The 21,613-nt window shown below is 45.1% G+C and overlaps 1 protein-coding gene across 1 annotated transcript in view; it reads left to right on the forward strand.

Annotated features, from left to right (window-relative positions):
- The first annotated feature begins 519 nt into the window (after window positions 1-519).
- LOC114361336 (uncharacterized) overlaps window positions 520-21,613 on the forward strand; it is a 53,630-nt gene continuing 32,536 nt past the window's right edge. Inside the window, exons 1-10 of the mRNA XM_028316335.1 lie at window positions 520-743; window positions 1,983-2,095; window positions 2,514-2,599; window positions 2,947-3,104; window positions 4,446-4,588; window positions 11,198-11,367; window positions 11,442-11,528; window positions 11,612-13,557; window positions 14,318-14,567; window positions 15,528-15,615. Of these exons, the coding sequence (XP_028172136.1) occupies window positions 2,018-2,095; window positions 2,514-2,599; window positions 2,947-3,104; window positions 4,446-4,588; window positions 11,198-11,367; window positions 11,442-11,528; window positions 11,612-13,557; window positions 14,318-14,567; window positions 15,528-15,615 (3,006 nt within the window). The 5' untranslated portion in view covers window positions 520-743; window positions 1,983-2,017. The remainder of the gene's footprint in view (window positions 744-1,982; window positions 2,096-2,513; window positions 2,600-2,946; window positions 3,105-4,445; window positions 4,589-11,197; window positions 11,368-11,441; window positions 11,529-11,611; window positions 13,558-14,317; window positions 14,568-15,527; window positions 15,616-21,613) is intronic.

Here is a 21,613-nt window from a genome sequence, read left to right on the forward strand (position 1 = left end):
TCAATTTCTGCCCGGCCGGGAATCGAACCCGGGACCTCTCGGCATAGTAGTCCGTTCTGAACCACTACACCAAACGGCCGACTCTGAACCACTACACCAAACGGCCGACAAATAACATGTTTTATGCATTTCTAATACTTATTATCATAATTAAGTTTGAGACTATATCTGTCATTGGTCATAACTTGCATCAAGTATCACATTTTTATTACCAATTTAGTTTCATACCCTACTTCAATCAATGAAACGTAATTGCGTTTTCGTTTTTTCCATGTCTGAAATGAGTTTCGAATCAACAAATAGGCATGCAAAATCACACAAGTGTGAAAAATATGATCAGAATCGGGCGAAGCTGGGGCGAGTCGTTAACATTGTAAAAACTGGTTCGTTTCTAATTGGCGATTTCGTAATACAGAATATGAGACTCTCGCACATTAAAGATAACATTGTCATACGGTCAGAATTATCTGTAGTCTCCTTACTATCCAATAAATAACAAAACGACCGCGATGATAAGGTTTCCCGGCTCAGTGGCCAGTGGCCAGTGGCCGGCGGAGCGCGCGTCGCGGGAGCGCGGGAGCGTGTGCATCTGTCAATGAACGTGGGATTAGCAGCGACAGCAGCCAGTATCAAGGCTGTGTTGCCCCCCAGTGGGACTAAGTGGCTGCCATTGCATCTACGTCTTCATACCCATTCGCGCCACTAAGCTTCTACTCACGTTTCCGCCACTATACTATAGATAGGTAATGATTATTTGCTCTGTAACGTAATAGAAGGGTTCACGAGCAGACCATACCCTTGGGGAATTAATTCTGCAAAACTTAGTAGCTTCATTTCAGTTAATCTTCTGGACCTAAAGTAAACAAAGGGTAGATATTTGGGTTACCGTTACTATCTATCTAAGCGTGACATAAGTACGAAATCCGCCCCGTAAATATTTCGTAAAGTATTAGTGTAGTAGTTTCATAACTGAAAAGACGACTGACTGCTTGACTTTCACGGAATTTGTGTTTATTTGTGCCGATGCCGACTACTCATGCGAGTGGCAACTCATACGGTTACTGTTTATTACCAATAACAAGCCACTTTCGATTGCAATCTTCAGCTGTGCATTAATAGTCACATTCTGCGCCAAGTCATTTTATTTCCCTAGCTAGACTAGCTGAAGATTAAACTCAACATGATGAAAATGTTGTTTTCTTTTTCAATAAAGCAAGCACTTACACGACGTGTGCAAATAACTTTGAAAACGGTAAGTATTACTAAATACAGCTAATTTTGTAAATGTGTAGGCCCCAGGTTCGAATACTGATATCATCAACTAAGAAAATCTAAGTGTTCTGAAGAAATTGGAACGCGTTATTCCCATCCATTGGTTTCACTCGTACTTAATATTTATGAAGTGATTCCAAACTTCGATCGAAACTTCGAAACCGTGAAGTTATGTACAACGTATCCGGCATTCGAAGACAATAATTGATGGTCCTCATACACGAATGTTGAGGTATTGAATAATCGATAATAATACTGAAGCTGTCAAGCTGCCGTATTTACTGTGCGATAAGTGCTGTATTGACAAAAGTGAGCATTTATCGTATTTACGCACTTGTGTATTATCTACCAGTTTACTCGATAACGTGCTTAGAAAACCTACAGATTAGGATTATACACTTGCACTCGTACAGGGGGTTTGCACAAGGCCTAACAGAAATTTATTTAAGGGTACACTTTAAGGGCCTTTTCATGAATGTCGATGCGCATTTCATGAATGAAAACGCGCTGTGCGCGCGATATTATAGCAATCAGTATAATATGTGGATTCAATATACACAAATATATGCAGTAAAGCAAAATTGGCTGATTGCTATACAATCAGCCAACGCGCGTTCATGAAACTCGCGTCGACTGCGCCTGAAACTATGGTGTGCATGGGCCCTTGCTCAAATCATATACATATAATTGTAACTGATTAATATTCCTAGTTGTCAAACGCTGACCGGACGAAAGCAGAGCAGCCATGGCGGCTGAGGAGGAGCCCGATGCGCTTAAGATATACTGGGAGCACTTCTTCAAGTCTGAAACCGGTACATACGAGGTGAGCTTACACATACTCCTTATTTATTTGCATAAATGTACAAGCGTCTATTCCGCTTTGACTATAATAACTACGAATATAAAATCTTTACCTCAGTGAAAGAAAAATCATTTCAATCACTCGTATGTTTTATTTTTATTAAATACACTTATTAGAAAAATGAACCGCATATTACAATACTATCTTTCAGGCTCATCTGGATAGTGGATGATAGTCCATACAACGCATGTCATCCTATTGCCTTGAAATAAAATTATTAACTGCAACTGCGGCGTACCATCCTCGGGCGGATGTCGTTTATTGATGCAAATTACTTCTCAAATTAGAAACCGGTCTATTTTCGACCTATAATGTCACAATAGTAATTTTAAATGACTCCTTCTGAAGGTTTCATGGTTAAACGAGTCTTAATTTTCAGAAATCAACGTGGCTAGATTTATTTCTGGCCGAATTCTTGCTACGAGTCAACGATGGCGCTAATCCCAAAGAGTTAATAAAATTTTGGTGAGTTATTTTTTTATTTCAATCTCTTCTTAATTTTATTTATATAGCTGATCCGGCGAAGTTCATACCACTCAGTCCATAAATGTGTGATATTTTCAAACTAGCTGTCCCGGCGAAATTCATACCGCCCAATCAATAAATGTGTGATGTGTGTCAATTACAGAAAATACTCGTAGCATTAATTTAACCATTTTGTTTTAATTTTTTTACTTAATATTTTCCGATATTTTAATAGTTATTTTGCTATTCAAGACAAAGAGGAATCCAACAAATCAGAAATCGTTAAAATCGGCTTAGTCATTGTTGAGTTATTTGGTGTAACAAACACGACACATTGCTCCTGGCAGCCCCGTGAGCGGCGTGGTGACGCTGGTGGGCTGCGAGCTGCTGTGCGGGCTGCACCGCGTGACGTCATCCATCACCGCGCACTTCCCCGCGCCGCTGCCGCCGCCGCCGCCGCCGCCGCCGCCGGAGGCAGAAGCCGGCGGCCTGCTCGATTCTACAGGTACTCATCAGCTCAATGTCACAGTCCGATAACTGTGGGGTTTGAGTATTTTGGATGAAACTTACACCCTGTGACTACGGCTTCCATATTTTGGTCTGATAACATGATCATAAAGGTGTCAGGAAGGCGGTGGTTGCTGGCCAACCGGTCTACAGGGTGTTAGGTAAATGGGTATATGAGCCGACACTAGCCCATGTTAACATGGGCATATAAATGGTATGGTGAAATCAGAAATTTGATATCATCATTTTAATTTTTTAAATTTTTATACAAAAAATTTTTATAAAATCCGATTTGTATGAAAAATAAAATAATTAAAATGAAGATATCAATTTTCTGACTTCACTATACTATTTATATGACCATGTTAACATGGGCTAGTGTCGGCTCATATACCCATTTACCTAACACCCTGTATATGGAAGTCATTGGAGGATTTAATCAAATCAAATCAATAGATTATTTCAGACACTATAGTCCATACAATAAGGAGAAATATTTAAAAGCCAATAACAGTCAGTCTTACATCATAAAAATAAAACTAAAAAAGGAACTATCAATTTTACACATGCAGCCGAACCCACTGCGTGATAAATGGACAGTTTACTCGGCCGGCTACAACGCGCAGAATGTCGCTGGAGCTCCCACGCACACGGCTCAGCATAGAGGCTGCCCTTTTCCGAAGAATGGCATGGAAGCCATCAGTATGTGCTTCGGCAAACATGCCTGACGCGCTGCAGTACCGTGCCAGCCCCAGCAACATCCTGAACGCGTTATTATACTGTACACGCAGGGCGTTGGTGGTCTTCAGCGTATAGCTTACCCACAGATTACACGCATAGAACGACTGGCAAAAAGCTTTAAAAAGTAACACCTTAACGGGTACTGAACAGCGCGCAAACCTGCGAGCCAGCATATTGCTTCTTACAGCCAACGCCCTACGCATTTTGCAGTGGAAGTTGTAACTGAAATGATGATGATAAACATGCTGCTTTCTAGCACGTTTTTAACTTTTGCTACCTTATTATGTCGCTGCACATAATTTCCACTAGGGTAAACCGACAGTCATTGGACGCTGCCAGTCATTGGACAAAACAACCCTTGAATTTTCTTAAAATGAATATTCCTTCAAATACAATGAATATTCCTTAAAAAAACGCCCTTTTATCTCCATCATTCGGAATCTCTCAGTTATTGAAATAGAAATGCTATTTTATATTCAGTAAATAACTGTCCAATAACTTTCTTAAGTGTCCAATGACTGGCAGTTTACCCTACCACATTTCAAGGGAATAAAAAAACGTTATTTGGTGGGTTTATTTTAACTGTATTAATGCACAGAGTCGGAGTCGCCACCGGAGGCGCGGCCGGGCAGCCTGTTCTCGCGGACCAACGCGCAGCCGGCGGCCGAGACGCTGCGCCGCTACCTGCTGGGCGGTGTGGCCTGGCGCTGCCTGGCGTTGCTGCGCGCGCTGGGAGTCGAGGTGAATGTCTCCAGCAGGTTATCACCATCATTATCACGCACAGACTGCTGAGCTCATCCTGACGTCATCCACCTCCGGTTCTTCCGAGGGGAGTGGTGTGGCGACACCGACGATAAGCCACTACAAACTGTGTACCAACAGATGGCGCTGTCACTCTACACTATGGCACACTCCGCCGCTCATACAAACCTGCATCGCGGTGACGGAGTTTTATATCCTGCCAAGTATATATAGACAAACCAAGATGGTGGAAATCGGACCTTGGTCCCCGAGCACAACACCCACTCGGAAGGAAGCACTAACATCTAGCTTCCTTATTATAGTTGAGCATCATATCCCACATCATCATCATCTCAGCCATAGGACGTCCACTGCTGAACATAGGAATCCTCCAATGCTTTCCATGTTGCCCGGTTGGTAGCGGCCTGCGTCCGACATCATAAAGGTAGCAGGAAGGCGCTGGACGCAGGCCGCTACCAACCGGGCTATGTTCAGCCATAGGGCGCCTGGCGTTGCTGCGCGCGCTCGGAGTCGAGGTGAGTGTCTCCAGCAGGTCTCTGCCACCAATACATTTGGCAGCATCCGACATCATAATGGTAGCAGGAAGGCGCTGGACGCAGGCCGCTACCAACCGGGCAACATGGAAAGCATTGGGGAAGGCCTATGTTCAGCAGTGGACGTCCTATGGCTGAGATATGATGATGACGGCGCCGAGCGTTGCTGCGAGCGCTGGGAGTCGAGGTGAGTGTCTCCAGCAGGTCTCTGCCACCAATACATCTGGCAGCATCATCAGCTAATTGTAGTCTATTGCTGAATCATAGTCGGCCGAGACGCTGCACCATTACGGTGCCAAAAAGCTTATTCACGTGTTTTTTTGCATTCTCAAGGTTCTTAGTCCTCCATTTCTTATGGTAATAGTGTATTCAAAAAGACTCAAAGTTTTTGGGTGTTTTAGTGTGCGTCACTGCGGCATACTATACGTACATTTCTTTAATTTTCAATAAGGTCCTTTCGTAAATCGGTTAACTAATCATCAATGTACCAAATACAGGATGTATTTCAGTTTTCCTGACCAGTAGGCCTAGGATGCTCGCCGCGATAAGTGTTTATCACGCCATTATATCGATTTTAACCATATATTTTGACTTCGATAACAGTACATCACGGCATGCATCCTAGCCCGGCAGGTGGTATATTCTAACTCCAACCAGTCCTGGATCTGTCTATAGACCGTATAGGCTGCGGCCTAGGGGCGGTAGATTTCAGATGACGCTTACTCGATTTCAAAAAAGTTAAATAAAGATCCAACCCCACCCTAGCCTACGGGCGGCAAAACTGTAAATCCGCCACTGACTCTAACAGCAGGTCCAATGAAATAAGATCGGCGATAGAACCAATCAAAAGAACCATTGCATAGTGTTCAAACCGTTATCTAGGCTTGAGGCGTGTGCGGCTATGCGCCCGCGCCGGTTATCGCGGGTCACCGACGGAAACGTCTGCACCGAACAACTTGATGCCAATCTAGCGGTCTCGGCAGCCAGATGAAAGAGCTAAATCTACACCTCGTTTATCGGTAAACTAAAAATAAAAATGTTTACGTCGATAATGAGTGTCCCAATATCTGCAATGCCAATGAGGCCTCCTGATAAATGAATTACAATGTGCGTACCAACGTAACAGGATTGTATTACATTCGGGTATTATAATTTCCAGTATGAATGTGAAATACATTTTGCCGGCGAAAACGTGTAATCATTAAAACCCTTGCTGTGTCCGAGCTTTAACTGTTTAAGTCCTTAAAATTACATGATGTACCTCAGCGCCACTATCGGCGGATTTGTCAAGTGGCGCACCGTCGAGAGGCGGCCGATACGCACTTGCCCAAAGAGCCGATATATTGTATGCTATCTTTACACAATATAATTTGCGATGTGCCCTAAATCGTTGTTTACAAACGGTTGTTGACAAGCGCCCGGTTCCAAGAAAGAACACTCAGAAAGGAAAATTTTCAATTGCATTTGTCATTATCTATTTTCCCTGACAGAATTCAAGGTTATGTAAACTAAAACGAATAGTAAACATGATCAATCATACAGTCACGTAGCTTTCTTTATTTGTTACTAGCTTTCTACCCGCTTCGCCCGCGTGGAATTTTTCGGTTTTTTATATAACCTATGACACTCAGCAATAATGTGGCTTTCTATTGGTGAAAGAATTTTTAAAATCGGTTCAGTAGTTCCCGAGATTACCCCTTACAATTTAACAAACATACAAACTTTACCTTTTTATAATATTAGTATAGACTATAGATGAATTGTTACTGGTATGTCAATTTCTATTAATCATTATACATAGATATACGTTAATTTAATTTGGTATTAGGCATGGACCTATAAAAAAAGTCGGACGGATCCTCATCAACAAAATACTGTGACATTGGGATACACCAGCTTGCCTGTACCTATACCTTGATTTTTTAGAATCCAGCAGAGATGTAAACAAACACTTTCATACACAATTACACCATAATCACTTACGTGTTCATAATATCATACACATTATTTAACAAGCCCATGAAACCAACTTTATTTTCACGTTTATACAAGTTTGAAATCAATCTTTGAAACAAATTATTTTAGCAAAATACGTGGACGATGAGAATTTGTGAGACTTGTCAAATTGACTTGACGTTTAAAATCATGTGTTATCTCCATATTGTCTATGACTTGTCTCTGACACATCAGTGCCGTAACCTGTGAGTCATAGACAATAATCTGTAAATTTAATCGATATTATTTTAAGTATTCACTTATTCCGATTACTGATTAATTTTAAATAAAAAATATACGATACTTTGTTTAGTTTTCCAGCGATAACTTCAGGTAGCAATATCAAGTCAAGCCTACCGTTGTCACGTATTGCTGTAATTTTAGCAGTAATACGACTTAACTACATATTTACATTACATAAAATGCCGTGTAAGTTGGCGGCTATCAAACCGTCCTGGCGGGGGCTCAATTATTGCTGGAGGCTCCAATAGGCCGACCTTCGCTTTATTATACCCTTTAATAAGGGTTCGCACTGCTGGCCACAGTGGATTTAATTAATTACAATAAAATTGCATACATTACAGTTGCTTAAAATGGAATTGAAAAGATTGCGAAAAACATCTTGCACTGTCCAGACCACTTACGAAGCATTAAGACACAGCATGTGGCTGTAATAGTTCCACAAAGAATTCTATTAAAACTGGAAATGAAATATGTCCTGGAATAAAAGTACAAGCAAGCAAGAAGTCTCTTAATAAATAGGGTACTTACTATGAGGTAAGTTGGTATTTTAGAGTCAAAATGCATTTGGAAAGCTTCAGTATTGTTTTATTCGAAGTATTTTGATTAGGTACCATTGATATGGTATTGATAGACGTATTATAGTTTGCTCTGCATGTTTTTCTTTAGTAGATCCCGTAACAATCGCCTCAGAATCTTACCGCTGCCGTTCTTTGGCACCTCTTCGATGAACCTCACACCTCCTCGCAAATATTTCCATGGTGACACCTGCATAATAAATGTTTACCATAATAAGCGGTATCATAGAGGGAAGCTATAGTCGTTTGTTAGATCTTTTCATACCTTTTATTCGTAGCAAGTCATTGATATAAGATTGACGGATAGGTCAAAAATCACTGAAACTGGACAAGCGTATACCAGTAACATACGATACGAATTTATTGAATTTTAATCGAAAATAGTTTGTCGAATGTTATAATAGGTTTTTAATCGAGAGGTTGATGTACCCACCCTACTCGTTAGTCGTTACAAAGCTGGTATGTAGGCTACGTTATTTCTAATAGGTATTCTAATTAAAAATCACCAGGAAGGTACTATTTCACGTCTCAATGTGATGTCAACTTAGTTGAAACATCGCTATATCGGTGCCTTTGGTTTGCTCTGTTTGGCAAGTCTTATGTATCGAAAACATTTATGTATGTAGATTCAGTCGATGTCGAGATAATCAATGGTATTCAAATCGATAGACAAACATAAGTAGTGAATTTCTATTTGTGAATACAGTGATAATTTTCTCGCTTGTCTCATACACACACATCTCTATAGATACTTTATATTTGCATTATAACTCGGATGAACCAGGTAAGACTGAAGAGATGACGTCATTAAGAATTCAATTTAAACTAATCGACTTCTGTTCTAAGATTATGTAAAATTAATTCTTACGTAACACCGTTAGTTGATGAATAAATCAAGATATTAGGTTCAAAGCTTCAACCCAACCTCAGCCAGTCAATTTGCTCAAGTAAAATGTTTATTATACAAGTATTTAAAGTAGCCTAATGGCGCAGTTACACTATGCGGAAAATTGATCGAGATATACAGGATGTTAGGTAAATGGGTATATGAGCCGACACTAGCCCATGTTAACATGGGCATATAAATGGTATGGTGAAGTCAAAAATTAGATATCATAATTTTTTTTTATTTTCATACAAAATAAATTTTATAAAATCTGATTTGTATNTACACAAAATTCGTAATTTGTAACTGCGTGAATCATTTTTGATCAAGATTATGTACATACCCTGACACACTGACTTGCAAACAATGTAAGAAAATTTGAACATTGAAAATTTCGCGCCTACCTCAACGCATTCACCTTCCATCCTTTTAAAATGGCACGGAATAATTCTGTCTACATTTCCAAGTAACATCTGCCGATCTATGTTTTTCTTAAAATAAATGGGTAAAATGATTTGGCTAACATGGCATCCCTAAATTCACTCACACAATAGACAAACGCCAAAATTTTGCGTCACATTTTTGTTGTAGCGCGAGTTCCGTCCGCCTTTTTTTATAGGTCATTAGTCATTATATTAGGCATGGTATTAGGTATATTAGTCAGTCAGCCGTAATTAAATATGTAACAAAACTATCACTGTGTATTAATTGTTTTCCATCATATCTAGCCCACCCATTAACTCGTTTAACAAGATAGATTATGCAAAAATCATTACTAGCAGCCGATAATTAAGTTGCCCTATCATATAGTGGTTGTTAGGGTGTTCGCGATAGAGTTAAAATTAGAATCTTAATGATACTAGCAGAGACTGCCTGATTACACGCAGTCACTGTGTCATCTTAATTGAGATGTAATATTAATGTAATATTGAACCAAAGATATTTTTTCTAAAAGTCTTTACATTGAGTAAGCAGTTATTTCTATGAATTCTAAAATACTGTTTATTATAATAGGCACTGCTGAGAATTCGATTATGAAATTAGATTTTTGTTTATCATTTAAAACTAATAATATACTTTTAACGGAAAGATAAAAATGTCAAGAGATGAGCGTTGTAATAGGTGACAAGATAAACCAAGCTCGTGCTGCTCTTGTCCTCGAACCTAGCGATAAATACCCACCATATTACTTAATTAGATTTGTTAAAGGTCTTTGCCCTGGCTTGAGGTCTAGCTAATTGAGTTGTTATGTTATAAATCGCAAACGCATTTGCGCCGGATACCAGTGCAATTATTCGAGTTCGATGCTCTGACCGCAGCGCACTAGGACTCGAGTGATTGAGCATATCGCATGCTATGAGCTACACGCGTTAATTGACACCTACGTAATATCCTGTTCACTAGCTTATTAGTGACTGTTGCGATTGCATTTAATCGAAATAAAAACTAATCCACATTCGTACATAGGTAATTAAGTACTCACAAAAAGTTAAACAGTCTTATAACAAGTAATAATAATTTGACAGACCGAGTTACAAGGATACATTTACTCATCGTCTTGTTTGTTGCATTTCCGCAAAACTTAACAACTTCTGACCTTCTGTGCGGATTTAGAAAGGCGAGTCCACCTTAAGCAGCTGAGCCAAATGAACCGCTCATTTGCCTGAGCGTACTCANTGCCGGATACCAGTGCAATTATTCGAGTTCGATGCTCTGACCGCAGCGCACTAGGACTCGAGTGATTGAGCATATCGCATGCTACGAGCTACACGCGTTAATTGACACCTACGTAATACTGTAAATCCTGTTCACTAGCTTATTAGTGACTGTTGCGATTGCATTTAATCGAAATAAAAACTAACCCACTGTAACACTGTGTGTATGTATGAATGTCTGTAGTCTATGAGTGTTACTTTACTCTATCAGAAGGTTTACTGAATGAAAGTCCGAAGGTCACTGTAGAACAGTCAGAATAGTGGCTTGGTAGCGGGCGTACTCTATGTGATGTAAGGAACGCCTGGCGAGCGCCACTGTATGCGACTCGCTTGTAATACAATATTGCAAACTCAACAAAATACAATGTATCCCTACACCACATTCGTAAATAATTACTCATAAACAGTTGAACAGTCTTAGAACAAAAAATAATAGAATAGAAGAAACGAGTTACAAGGATACATTTAGTCACTCTTGTTTATTGTATTTCTTGAAACCTGCCAAAATACCTGGAGGAAACTTCTGACATTCTGGGTGGATTTACCTCATTAAACTATGAAGTCCACCTTAAGCAGCTGAGCCTAATGAACCGCTCATTTGCCGTACTCAAGCGGACACTTTACTTAGTTACTACCTCCAGGGACTATCCTGTTGCCGGCAACTGAGCTCGGTGCTGGTGTGGGTGTTCGGCGAGCTGACGGCTCCCTCGGCGCTCCCCGCGGGCCCCGCCCACACGCCGCTCCGCGCCGCTCCTGCGCATTGCTCGCCAGCGCCGTCGCGCGTGCCCATACACCAACTCTTCTCCAACAAGTAATGCTTCATTGTTACTTTTAATTGCATTAAAATGTTAATTATGAATTACAGCATATTTTCGTTCTTCGCAGAATATGGTCCAAACAAAAACCCTCGGGAAATACGGCGCCTAAAATCAACACGACAAACACATCGGAAAAAGGCTCCACAACGGGAAGGTACGCTTGTATAGTTATACATTTCCTAATAATCATCGTCAGCCTCGGTAGAACGTGAATTGATTCAATTTCCTTTCTCTTAGATCACGACATAAATCGGAAACTAGTGAGAGATCAAAACGAAAGTCTATAAAAGAGAGCGAGCCGTCGTCGGAGTCGGGGGACACCAACGACGAGCTGCAGGTCCTGAACCGCTCGCTCACCATCAAGGTGTGCTCGCCGGCCGACGACTTCGACTACTTCACGTCGCCGCTGCGCTCGCCCGCGCCGCCCGACCCCTGCGAGCCCTACCACTCGCCGCGCCGCGCCAGGCCCAAGGCCGACGACTTCATGACCGACAGGCACCGCGAACTACTCAACGCGGACGTCTCCGCCTTCGAGTTCATCCTCATGATCACGGACCTGCTGCAGGAGCTCTGCCGCGCCGAGAGCAGCCTCTCGGGCTCCGAGGGCTCGCAGATATCCGTCCAGTGCATAAACTTTTCCCTGCGAAACCTCTGCTCGCTGCAGTTCACCTCCGGGTCCGGGGCCGCCGCGGGGCAGAACGAGGAGGAGGTGTCCAGGATCAAGGTGGCGCTCACGGAGCTCCTCATGGTGGCGCTGGACAAGGTGCTGATACATTCCGACCTCTGCGCCAAACTGATCAACAACGGAATCCTGCCCATGCTGCTGCGACTGCTCGAGGACGTCATTTGCAAATGCAGCACAAAGTACCAGACGAAAACCGACACCCCCAACCGGGCCAAAATTGAGACGCCCAGCCAGGCGGAGGCGAACGATTTGCTCAAATTCGTGTTCGGGATCGCGTACTCGATCCTCGCCTTCTTCCACTGTCTCCTGATGCAGTGCCGGACCGTCGACAAGCTCCGGGAGTTCACCGACCAGTTCAAGCTGTACAGCGAGTGCCTCAAGGGCGGCCTGCTCAAGGACTGCATCGAGCTGATGATCCGCATCCCCGGCGTCGACGAGGACGAGGCCGTCGCGCTCATCAGGAGGCTCGTCGAGGCCGCCGCGCGCCTCGTGGCCGCCATGAAGCGCGTGCGCAGCCGCGTGCTGCACGCCGCCGCCTGCGCGCGCGCCCGCCACCGCGCCTGCGCCGCGCGCGTGCGGGCCGGCGCGCACCACCACCACGACGCGCTCGGGCCCGCGCGCGCCGGCCCGCCCGCCGCCTGCTGCGTGGCCGTGCTGTACGCCGCGCTGGCCGCGCTCGCCGCCGACCCCGCGCTGGCCCTGCACGCGACCGTCGGCCACCTGCTGCGCGTGACGCCGCGCTGCCGCGCCGAGATGAAGCGCGAGCTGCTGTTCGGCGTGATCTACCCGACGTTCATCGTCGCGAAGCACCGCTACGCGATCCGGCTCGAGGAGTCGGCGTACTTCCTGACGGCGTCGTGCCTGAACATCTTCGCGAGCCTGCTGAACGCGGTCCCGTTCGCGGAGCAGTTCATCCAGAAGGGCGGGCTCAGCTACGTGCTCGAGCTGGTGTCGACGCCGGAGTTCTCGAACCAGTGCTGCGCGATCCTCGAGATAGCGATAGTCGTCGAGATCTTCAAGCTGACGCGCGACGACCCGGACGCGTCGCCGCGCCGCGACGTCGGGCAGCTCGCGTCGGTGCGGATGCTGTTCAGGTCGCTCGCGGAGATGAACGACAAGTTCTACAGGATATACCGGCTGAGGCTGCCGGAGGAGGAGTTCGCGAGGGCGTGCGACGCGAGCGAGGAGACGGCGGCGCTGGGGCTGGCGGGGCCCGCGCGGGCGCCCGAGGCGCGCGGGGCGGAGGGCGCGGAGTCGGTGGAGTGCGTGGAGGACCACGTGGAGGTGCTAAAGACGGTGGGCACGTTCTGGCGCACGTGCGCGACGCTGTGCGTGTGCAGCCCGTGGTTCCGCGCGGCGGCGGCGGGCGCGGCGCTGCGCGACAGCTGGGCGCTGCTGCGGCTGGCGCTGCTGGGGCTGCGCGGCGGCGCGGGCGCGGGCCGGCGCGCGCTGGTGCGCCTGCTGGAGGCGCTGCTCACGGTGCACTTCGCGCTGGCGGGTGAGTCGAACGAACCTTCTGTTGCGCGGGGCTAGTTAGTCCCGTGCGCGTGCACTTAATTACTTTTGTTTATAAACATTATTTATTGACATAAAAACAAACGTAACACAATATTGAAACATCGTTAATGAACGAGATACGCGAATAAAAGCAATTGACTGATAAATTTTTATAATTGTGCAGCTTATACAAACTTTTAAATAATTTATTGATCATGCGACAATGTAATTCTATCGGCAATGCTTTGAATATTATGTACTGTCCGCATCTGGGTGCAGCTCAGTGCATTATTAGCCGTGCTGTGTTGATGATAAGGGTTGTTTTGTGTTGTATCCTGTTAGTCACCGCTAAGATGCACGATTATGGCGGTCCTGCGTCAGTCGCGACGATTAACCGACGCAACTGCACATTTCATGCCAGATCGGATTACACGTCGGTTTCGCATAAGGACAGTTATGTTATTTAGCACGTATTCATGTCTAAATTATGCGATAAAACAGTATTATTTGTGTTACGTTTTTTTTATTGTGTCATTTTTGTTTTTGTGCTGTAAACTTAGTAAACATCTGAACAGCTCATTGAACGGTGCTGAGCAGTCCATTTTGCAATTTTAATATTTTATTTATGTTCGAATTCTTGTTGAAAACCTTTTACATATTGCCGAAATAAAAAATAAATAAATAAAATAAATAGAAAGTCGGTCCCCGTAAAGTACGGTTAAATCCGTAACAGCAGCACTGAGCGTAGTCGTTCCCTCTAGATGTGACTGGGGGCCGGTCTGCGAGGCTGAGCTGCGAGCTGGTGCGGGCGGCGCTGGCGGCGCCCGGCGCGCTGGGCGACGAGGGCTCGGGCGCGGGCCTGCGCGCGCTGTGCGAGGCGCTGCTGCGGGTGGCGGCCGCGCGCGCCAGCCCGCGCCACTGNGCTGGGGCTGCGCGGCGGCGCGGGCGCGGGCCGGCGCGCGCTGGTGCGCCTGCTGGAGGCGCTGCTCACGGTGCACTTCGCGCTGGCGGGTGAGTTGAACGAACCTTCCGTTGCGCGGGGCTATTTAGTCCCGTGCGCGTGCACTTAATTATTTTTGTTTATAAACATTATTTATTGACATAAAAACAAACGTAACACAATATTGAAACATCTTTAATGAACGAGATACGCGAATAAAAGCAATTGACTGTGCAGCTTATACAAACCTGTAAATAATTTATTGATCATGCGACAATGTAATTCTATCGGCGATGCTTTGAATATTATGTACTGTCCGCATCTGGGTGCAGCTTAGTGCATTATTAGCCGTGCTGTGTTGATGATAAGGGTTGTTTTGTGTTGTATCCTGTTAGTCACCGCTAAGATGCACGATTATGGCGGTCCTGCGTCAGTCGCGACGATTAACCGACGCAACTGCACATTACATGCTAGATCGGATTACATGTCGGTTTCGCATAAGGACGGTTATGTTATTTAGCACGTATTCATGTCTAAATTATGCGGTAAAACAGTATTATTTGTGTTATGCTTTTTTTATTGTCATTTTTGTTTTTGTGCTGTAAATAGGGATTGCAATTGCTGGATCCAGCATACAGCAATCCAGCTGGATCCAGCGCCCTTTTAAACATGCTGGATCCAGCATACAGTGCTGGATCCAGCGATGCGGGTCCGCAAACGTATAATTTTCTGTTGCTTAGTTTCGAATTGCCGCCATTTTCAAAACGGCGCGGTGACGTTGCCGTTCTGTGTGCCTACCATGAGTTTACGTTAGGTGTGCTCGCTAGCGACTGCGTAAAAAAATGACATTTAAATGTATGACATATTGTGCAGCGCCCCTAGCGGCTACTTTCAAGAAATAAAATCTTCATAGAATTTTTTGACGTATTCGCTAGCGAGCTCACCTAACGTAAACTCATGGTAGGCACACTGTTGTTTTGTGCGTTGAACGGCGCCTCTCCGAAGTTACTGGTACGTAAAATGACTTCAAGGCAAGAGCTTGAGATGGAACTTAAAAGAGAGAAGGAAAACTTTAATAAACAAAAGCCAAAGCCAAGTGGTCAATTAGATTACGAAAAGGTACTGAAAAAAGAAATGAGCGTATTTATGAGACCGAACGAGTGCGAGGTTAACATTTATCTATGGTGTATGACTATTTCTTCTTCTTCTTATTCGTTACGCTCTTGGCAGAGCTGTCGTGGTCATTCTACTATTCACTATTTAATGATCCTAAAACCGACCAGTGTGGAAACCGAAAGGGCATTCTCAGTAATGAATCGCAAAATGTGTTGGTAAACGCAGACCTCAACAACGCCTGGACCAATTTTTTTAAATGTTCATTGAAGTCTTTGGATGGTTTTTACGGCGAGAAAAATTCGAACAATGTCTGGGAAAACCCTAAAAATAGCTCTTTTTTCACGCGGGCGAAGCCGTGGGCGGAAAACTAGTTACTTAATAAAAAAAAAGTCTTAAAAATGTCGTCATTTTATTTGCGTTCCACATTTTGCTGGATCCGCGCTGGATCCAGCTGGATTCAGGACAATCCAGCAAGAATCCAGCTGGATTGAAAACACCGCTGGATTGCAATCCCTAGCTGTAAACTTAGTAAACATCTGAACAGCTCATTGAACGGTGCTGAGCAGTCCATTTTGCAATTTTAATATTTCACTAGCGGCCGCCCGCGACTTCGTACGCGTGGATCCCGTTTTACCCCCTTCATCTATCTTACGCGGTTTAGATTTTTTCCTACAAATGTTTTTTCCCGCTAACTCCCGTTCCCGTGGAAATTTTGCAATATCCTGTTGTAACTAAGCTTTACGTTTACTAAGGTACCTGCATGCCAAATTTCAAGCGTCTAACTTAAGCGGTTTAGATTTTTCATACAAAAGGATTTTCCCGCTAATTCCCGTTCCCGTGGGAATTCCTAAGTATACTATAACCTGCCTAGGAGTATGAAGAATAATTATACCAAGTTACGTTAAAATCCGTCAAGTAGTTTTTGTTTCTATAAGGAACATACAGACAGACAGACAGACAGACAGACAGCGGGCGGCGCCGCGCGCGCCAGCCCGTGCCACTGCATGCCGCGACACCACCTCGCTAAGGTGAGCCGAGCCGGCGCGGGCGGGGCCGAGCGCGCGCCAGCCCGCGCCACTGCATGCCGCGACACCACCTCGCTAAGGTGAGCCGAGCCGGCGCGGGCGACGCTGCGGGTGGCGGCCGCGCGCGCCAGCCCGTGCCACTGCATGCCGCGACACCACCTCGCTAAGGTGAGCCGAGCCGGCGCGGGCGGGGCCGAGCGCGCGCCAGCCCGCGCCACTGCATGCCGCGACACCACCTCGCTAAGGTGAGCCGAGCCGCCGCGGGCGACGAGGGCGCGGAGCTGTATTGTACCAACTGTAATTTGTACCTGCATTCGATAAATCAATTTATATTTTAAACTAGCTTTCCGCCCGCGGCTTCGCTCGCGTGGAATTTTGTCTGTCACAGAAAAACTTTATCGCGGCGTCCCTGTTTCCAAAGCCGGGATAAAAATTATCCTATGTCCTTTCCCGGGACTCAAACTATATCTATGCCAAATTTCATCAAAATCGGTTCAGTGGTTTAGGCGTGAAAGCGTGACAGACAGACAGACAGACAGAGTTACTTTCGCATTTATAATATTAGTATAGATAACAGCCGAAATGCCGGTTTTATGTGCGGCAATACAGGGGGCATCCATTAATTACGTGCCGGCATTACGCAACCGGCGGACATGGTAGACGCTGAAGTTGCTGGCAACGCGGAGACAGTCCGTCTACGGTTTCAAATAAATGCCCCAATATTGATTTAGAGCCGAGCTTGACAGCAGTTTCTCTGTCGGCATCTCTATGGTTTAAGCCGCCGACAGTGCTGCTGAACTGTGTTACGATTATAGATTGAAATTAAATACCGAGGCGAGATAAATTTGGTTCTTTGCAAAAACATCCCTCGCATCCATCCATCTACGCATCCTTGGTGGAAACGCATCCTAATATATCACATAAATTACCCTTTTATAGCCGTAAATATCTGCTAAACATGTTTAGTGATGCATTTTTTATGCGAGCCAGTGCAAATATTTTGCAACTTCTCAGTTTTTTCACGAAAACAAGTGATAACGCGACAGCACTATCCGCTGTTTCTAAAAGCTGTTGGGTTAAGATTACCGCTGTCCTACGTTACTTAGAGTTGAGTACGTACTTCTGATAGCGTGACCTATCTCAACACGTTACAGTTGAGCGTGTAGGTACAAGCTAACGATCATTAATAGCAATCATTTATAAAATGTGTGATCTGATTTTTTAAATGCTTGCATTGCATTATTAATTACAGCTAAGTAGTTTTTTGCTTTCTCGGTTATTACGTGACTTATCATTTATCTGATATTTACATTTAATAAAAATATGTGTACATCGTTTGTGTATAAATATTTAAACTTATAACAATCACACACATTCGACTCGCTTGATCGGCGTCAAACTAATCAAGCATAATTTATCTAAATCAGCCTGGTACATTTCCGTAGCTAGCATTCCGAAAAACTGGAATCATTAGAAAAATGCGGTCGAAAGTGACCCATCGAGGCGCGAGCGTCGCGACCCGTGTGACGTCACTTCTTGCGGTAGCCGAAACATCAAGGTGAACAGCCAAATTAATGAAGCGCTTATAGATTATCGAGGCAACTTAGTTTGCTAATACGAGGGCGGCACTGAAAATTTCGGGAATCAAGGAAGTGAAACAACATTACTATTTAAAAATGTATTTATTGCTTTTTAAAGTATTCTCCGCGAACTTTGACACATTTTTCCATACACGAAACCAATCATTGAAGCAACCATTGCATTCGGAAGTTTGGGTCTCCAAAATGGCCGTTTTGTAGGCTTCCACAGCTTCTTCAGGTGATGAAAATCTCTGACCACGCAATTTATTCTTAATTTTAGGGAAAGTATAGAAATCATTAGGGCTTAGGTCGGGGCTGTACGACGGATGGACTAATAATTCTATGTTTTCTTGCTCTAAAAACTCTTTTGTTCAGTGCGCGGTGTGAGAACTCGCATTGTCGTGATGGAGGATGATGCGGCGCTTGCAGTTCTCTTTACGGAGTTCAGAAACGACCTGTGGCAAACAAATGCTAGCATACTAATCTGCATTAACCGTTCTTTGTTCTTCAAGAGGAATAGTCGCAACATGGCCGGTTTTGGAGACAAACGTGGCCACCATTTTTTTTGCAACACTCCGTGAACGAAAAATTTTTGTTGGCTTTAATTCATTTTCGAACACCCAAACTCGTGACTGGTTTTTTGTTTCGGGTTCGTACGCGTATATCCATGATTCGTCACCTGATACGATGTTGTATACAGCATTTGAGGATCCTGCATGTAATCTCCCGAGAGTTCTGACGCACCAAGTAACGCGAGCCGCTTTTTGATCTTCACAGAGCGAATGCGGTATCCATCGGGAAAACAACTTTTTTACACCTAATTGTTCATGCAAGATTATTTGTATTTGACTCATGCCAATGTCTAAAGTTGCCTGAATTTCGCGGTATATCACATGTCGATCTTCTTCAATCAGCTTACGCACAGCATCAACGTTTTCTTAGGTGACTGCAGTTTTTGGACGACCTTGACGGGGATCATCACTGAGCTTGACACGTCCACGTTGAAATTCAGCATGCCGCGACACCACCTCGCTAAGGTGAGCCGAGCCGGCGCGGGCGACGCTGCGGGTGGCGGCCGCGCGCGCCAGCCCGCGCCACCGCATGCCGCGACACCTCGCTAAGGTGAGCCGAGCCGGCGCGGGCGACGCTGCGGGTGGCGGCCGCGCGCGCCAGCCCGCGCCACTGCATGCCGCGACACCACCTCGCTAAGGTGAGCCGAGCCGGCGCGGGCGACGCTGCGGGTGGCGGCCGCGCGCGCCAGCCCGCGCCACTGCATGCCGCGACACCACCTCACTAAGGTGAGCCGAGCCGGCGCGGGCGGGGCCGAGCGCGCGCCAGCCCGCGCCACTGCATGCCGCGACACCACCTCACTAAGGTGAGCCGAGCCGGCGCGGGCGGGGCCGAGCGCGCGCCAGCCCGCGCCACTGCATGCCGCGACACCACCTCGCTAAGGTGAGCCGAGCCGGCGCGGGCGGGGACGAGCGCGCTAGCCCGCGCCACTGCATGCCGCGACACCACCTCGAGGTGAGCCGAGCCGGCGCGGGCGGGGCCGAGCGCGCGCCAGCCCGCGCCACTGCATGCCGCGACACCACCTCGCTAAGATGAGCCGAGCCGGCGCGGGCGACGAGGGCGCGGGGCTGTATTGTACCTTCTGTAATTTGTACCTACATTCGATAAATCAATTCACATTTTAAACTAGCTTTCCGCCCGCGGCTTCGCCCGCGTGGAATTTTGTCTGCCACAGAAAAACTATATCGCGGCGTCCCTGTTTCCAAAACCGGGTTAAAAATTATCCTATGTCCTTTCCCGGGACTCAAACTGTATCTATGCCAAACATCAAAATTGGTTCAGTGGTTTAGGCGTGAAAACGAGACAGACAGAGTTACTTTCGCATTTATAATATTAGTATAGATAACAGCCGAAATGCCAGTTTTGTATGCGGAAATACAGGGGGCATTAATTACGTGCCGGCATTACGCAACCGGGGGACATGGTAGACGCTGAAGCTGCTGGCAACGCGGAGACAGTCCGTCTACGGTTTCAAATAAATGCCCCAATATTGATTCAGAGCCGAGCTTGACAGCAGTTTCTCTGTCGGCATCTCTATGGTCAAGCCGCCGGCAGTGCTGCTGAGCTGTGTTACGATTATAGATTAAAATTAAATACCGAGGCGAGATAAATTTGGTTCTTTGCAAAAACATCCCTCGCATCCATCCATCTACGCATCCTCGCACATTCATGGTGGAAACGCAGCCTAATATATCACATAAATTACCCTTTCATAGCAGCCAGTAGCTGCTAAACATGTTTAGTGATGCATTTTTTTATGCGAGCCAGTGCAAATATTTTGCAACTTCTCAGTTTTTTCACGAAAACAAGTGATAACGCGACAGCACTCTATCCGCTGTGTCTAAAAGCTGTTGGGTTAAGATTACCGCTGTCCTACGTTACTTAGAGTTAAGTACGTACTTCCGATAGCGTGACCTATCTCAACACGTTACAGTTGAGCGTGTAGGTACAGGCTGACGATCATTAATAACAGTCATTTATAAAATGTGTGATCTGTTTTTTTAAATGCTTGCATTGCATTATTAATTACAGCTAAGTAATTTTTTGCTTTCTCGGTTATTACGTGACTTATCATTTATCTGATATTTATTTATATTAAATAAAAATATTTGTACATTGTTTGTGTATAAATATTTAAACTTATAACAATCACACACACATTCGACTCGCTTGATCGGCGTCAAACTAATCGAGCACAATTTATCTAAATCAGCCCGGTACATTTCCGTAGCTAGCATTCCGAAAAACTGGAATCATTAAAAAATGCGGTCGAAAGCGACCCATCGCGGCGCGAGCGCCGCGGCCCGTGTGACGTCACTTCTTGTGGTAGCCGAAACATCAAGGTGAACAGCCAAATTAATGAAGCGCTTATAGCTTATCGAGGCAACTTAGTTTCCTAATAATATGACAAAATTAGCCTCAAGCATGTTGAAGACATTTCGGTCCTTTAAATATTACGACATTTTAATTACCTGGAAGAAGTTTAAATAAAATCAATTTATTAATATTGTTATATTAAAATAATAAATGATTACATAATGTGCGGACATTAAATGTCGCTAGAGTGCTTACAATATATCAAATCGGATTACGGAACCCCTAGCAGTGCGGTGATCTTGCCGCGCGTCCACGTGCCGCGCCGCTGTGTGTGTGCGCGCACACACGGCCTTGTCTCGGCTCTAGTTCTCACGAACGTGATTAGTTTTACTTTATTTAGTTTTATATTCGCTCCTAAACAGTGTACTCTTTCTTTTTGGTGTAAAACAGCTGTGTGGCCTGTGTTTATTATGATTTGTGGCCGTGGCAATTAGTTACTGAATCAAGAAT

Source organism: Ostrinia furnacalis, unplaced genomic scaffold, assembly GCF_004193835.3.
Source record: "Ostrinia furnacalis isolate ACB-3 unplaced genomic scaffold, ASM419383v2 OfSCF0373, whole genome shotgun sequence".
Classification (NCBI taxonomy): Eukaryota; Metazoa; Arthropoda; class Insecta; order Lepidoptera; family Crambidae; genus Ostrinia; species Ostrinia furnacalis.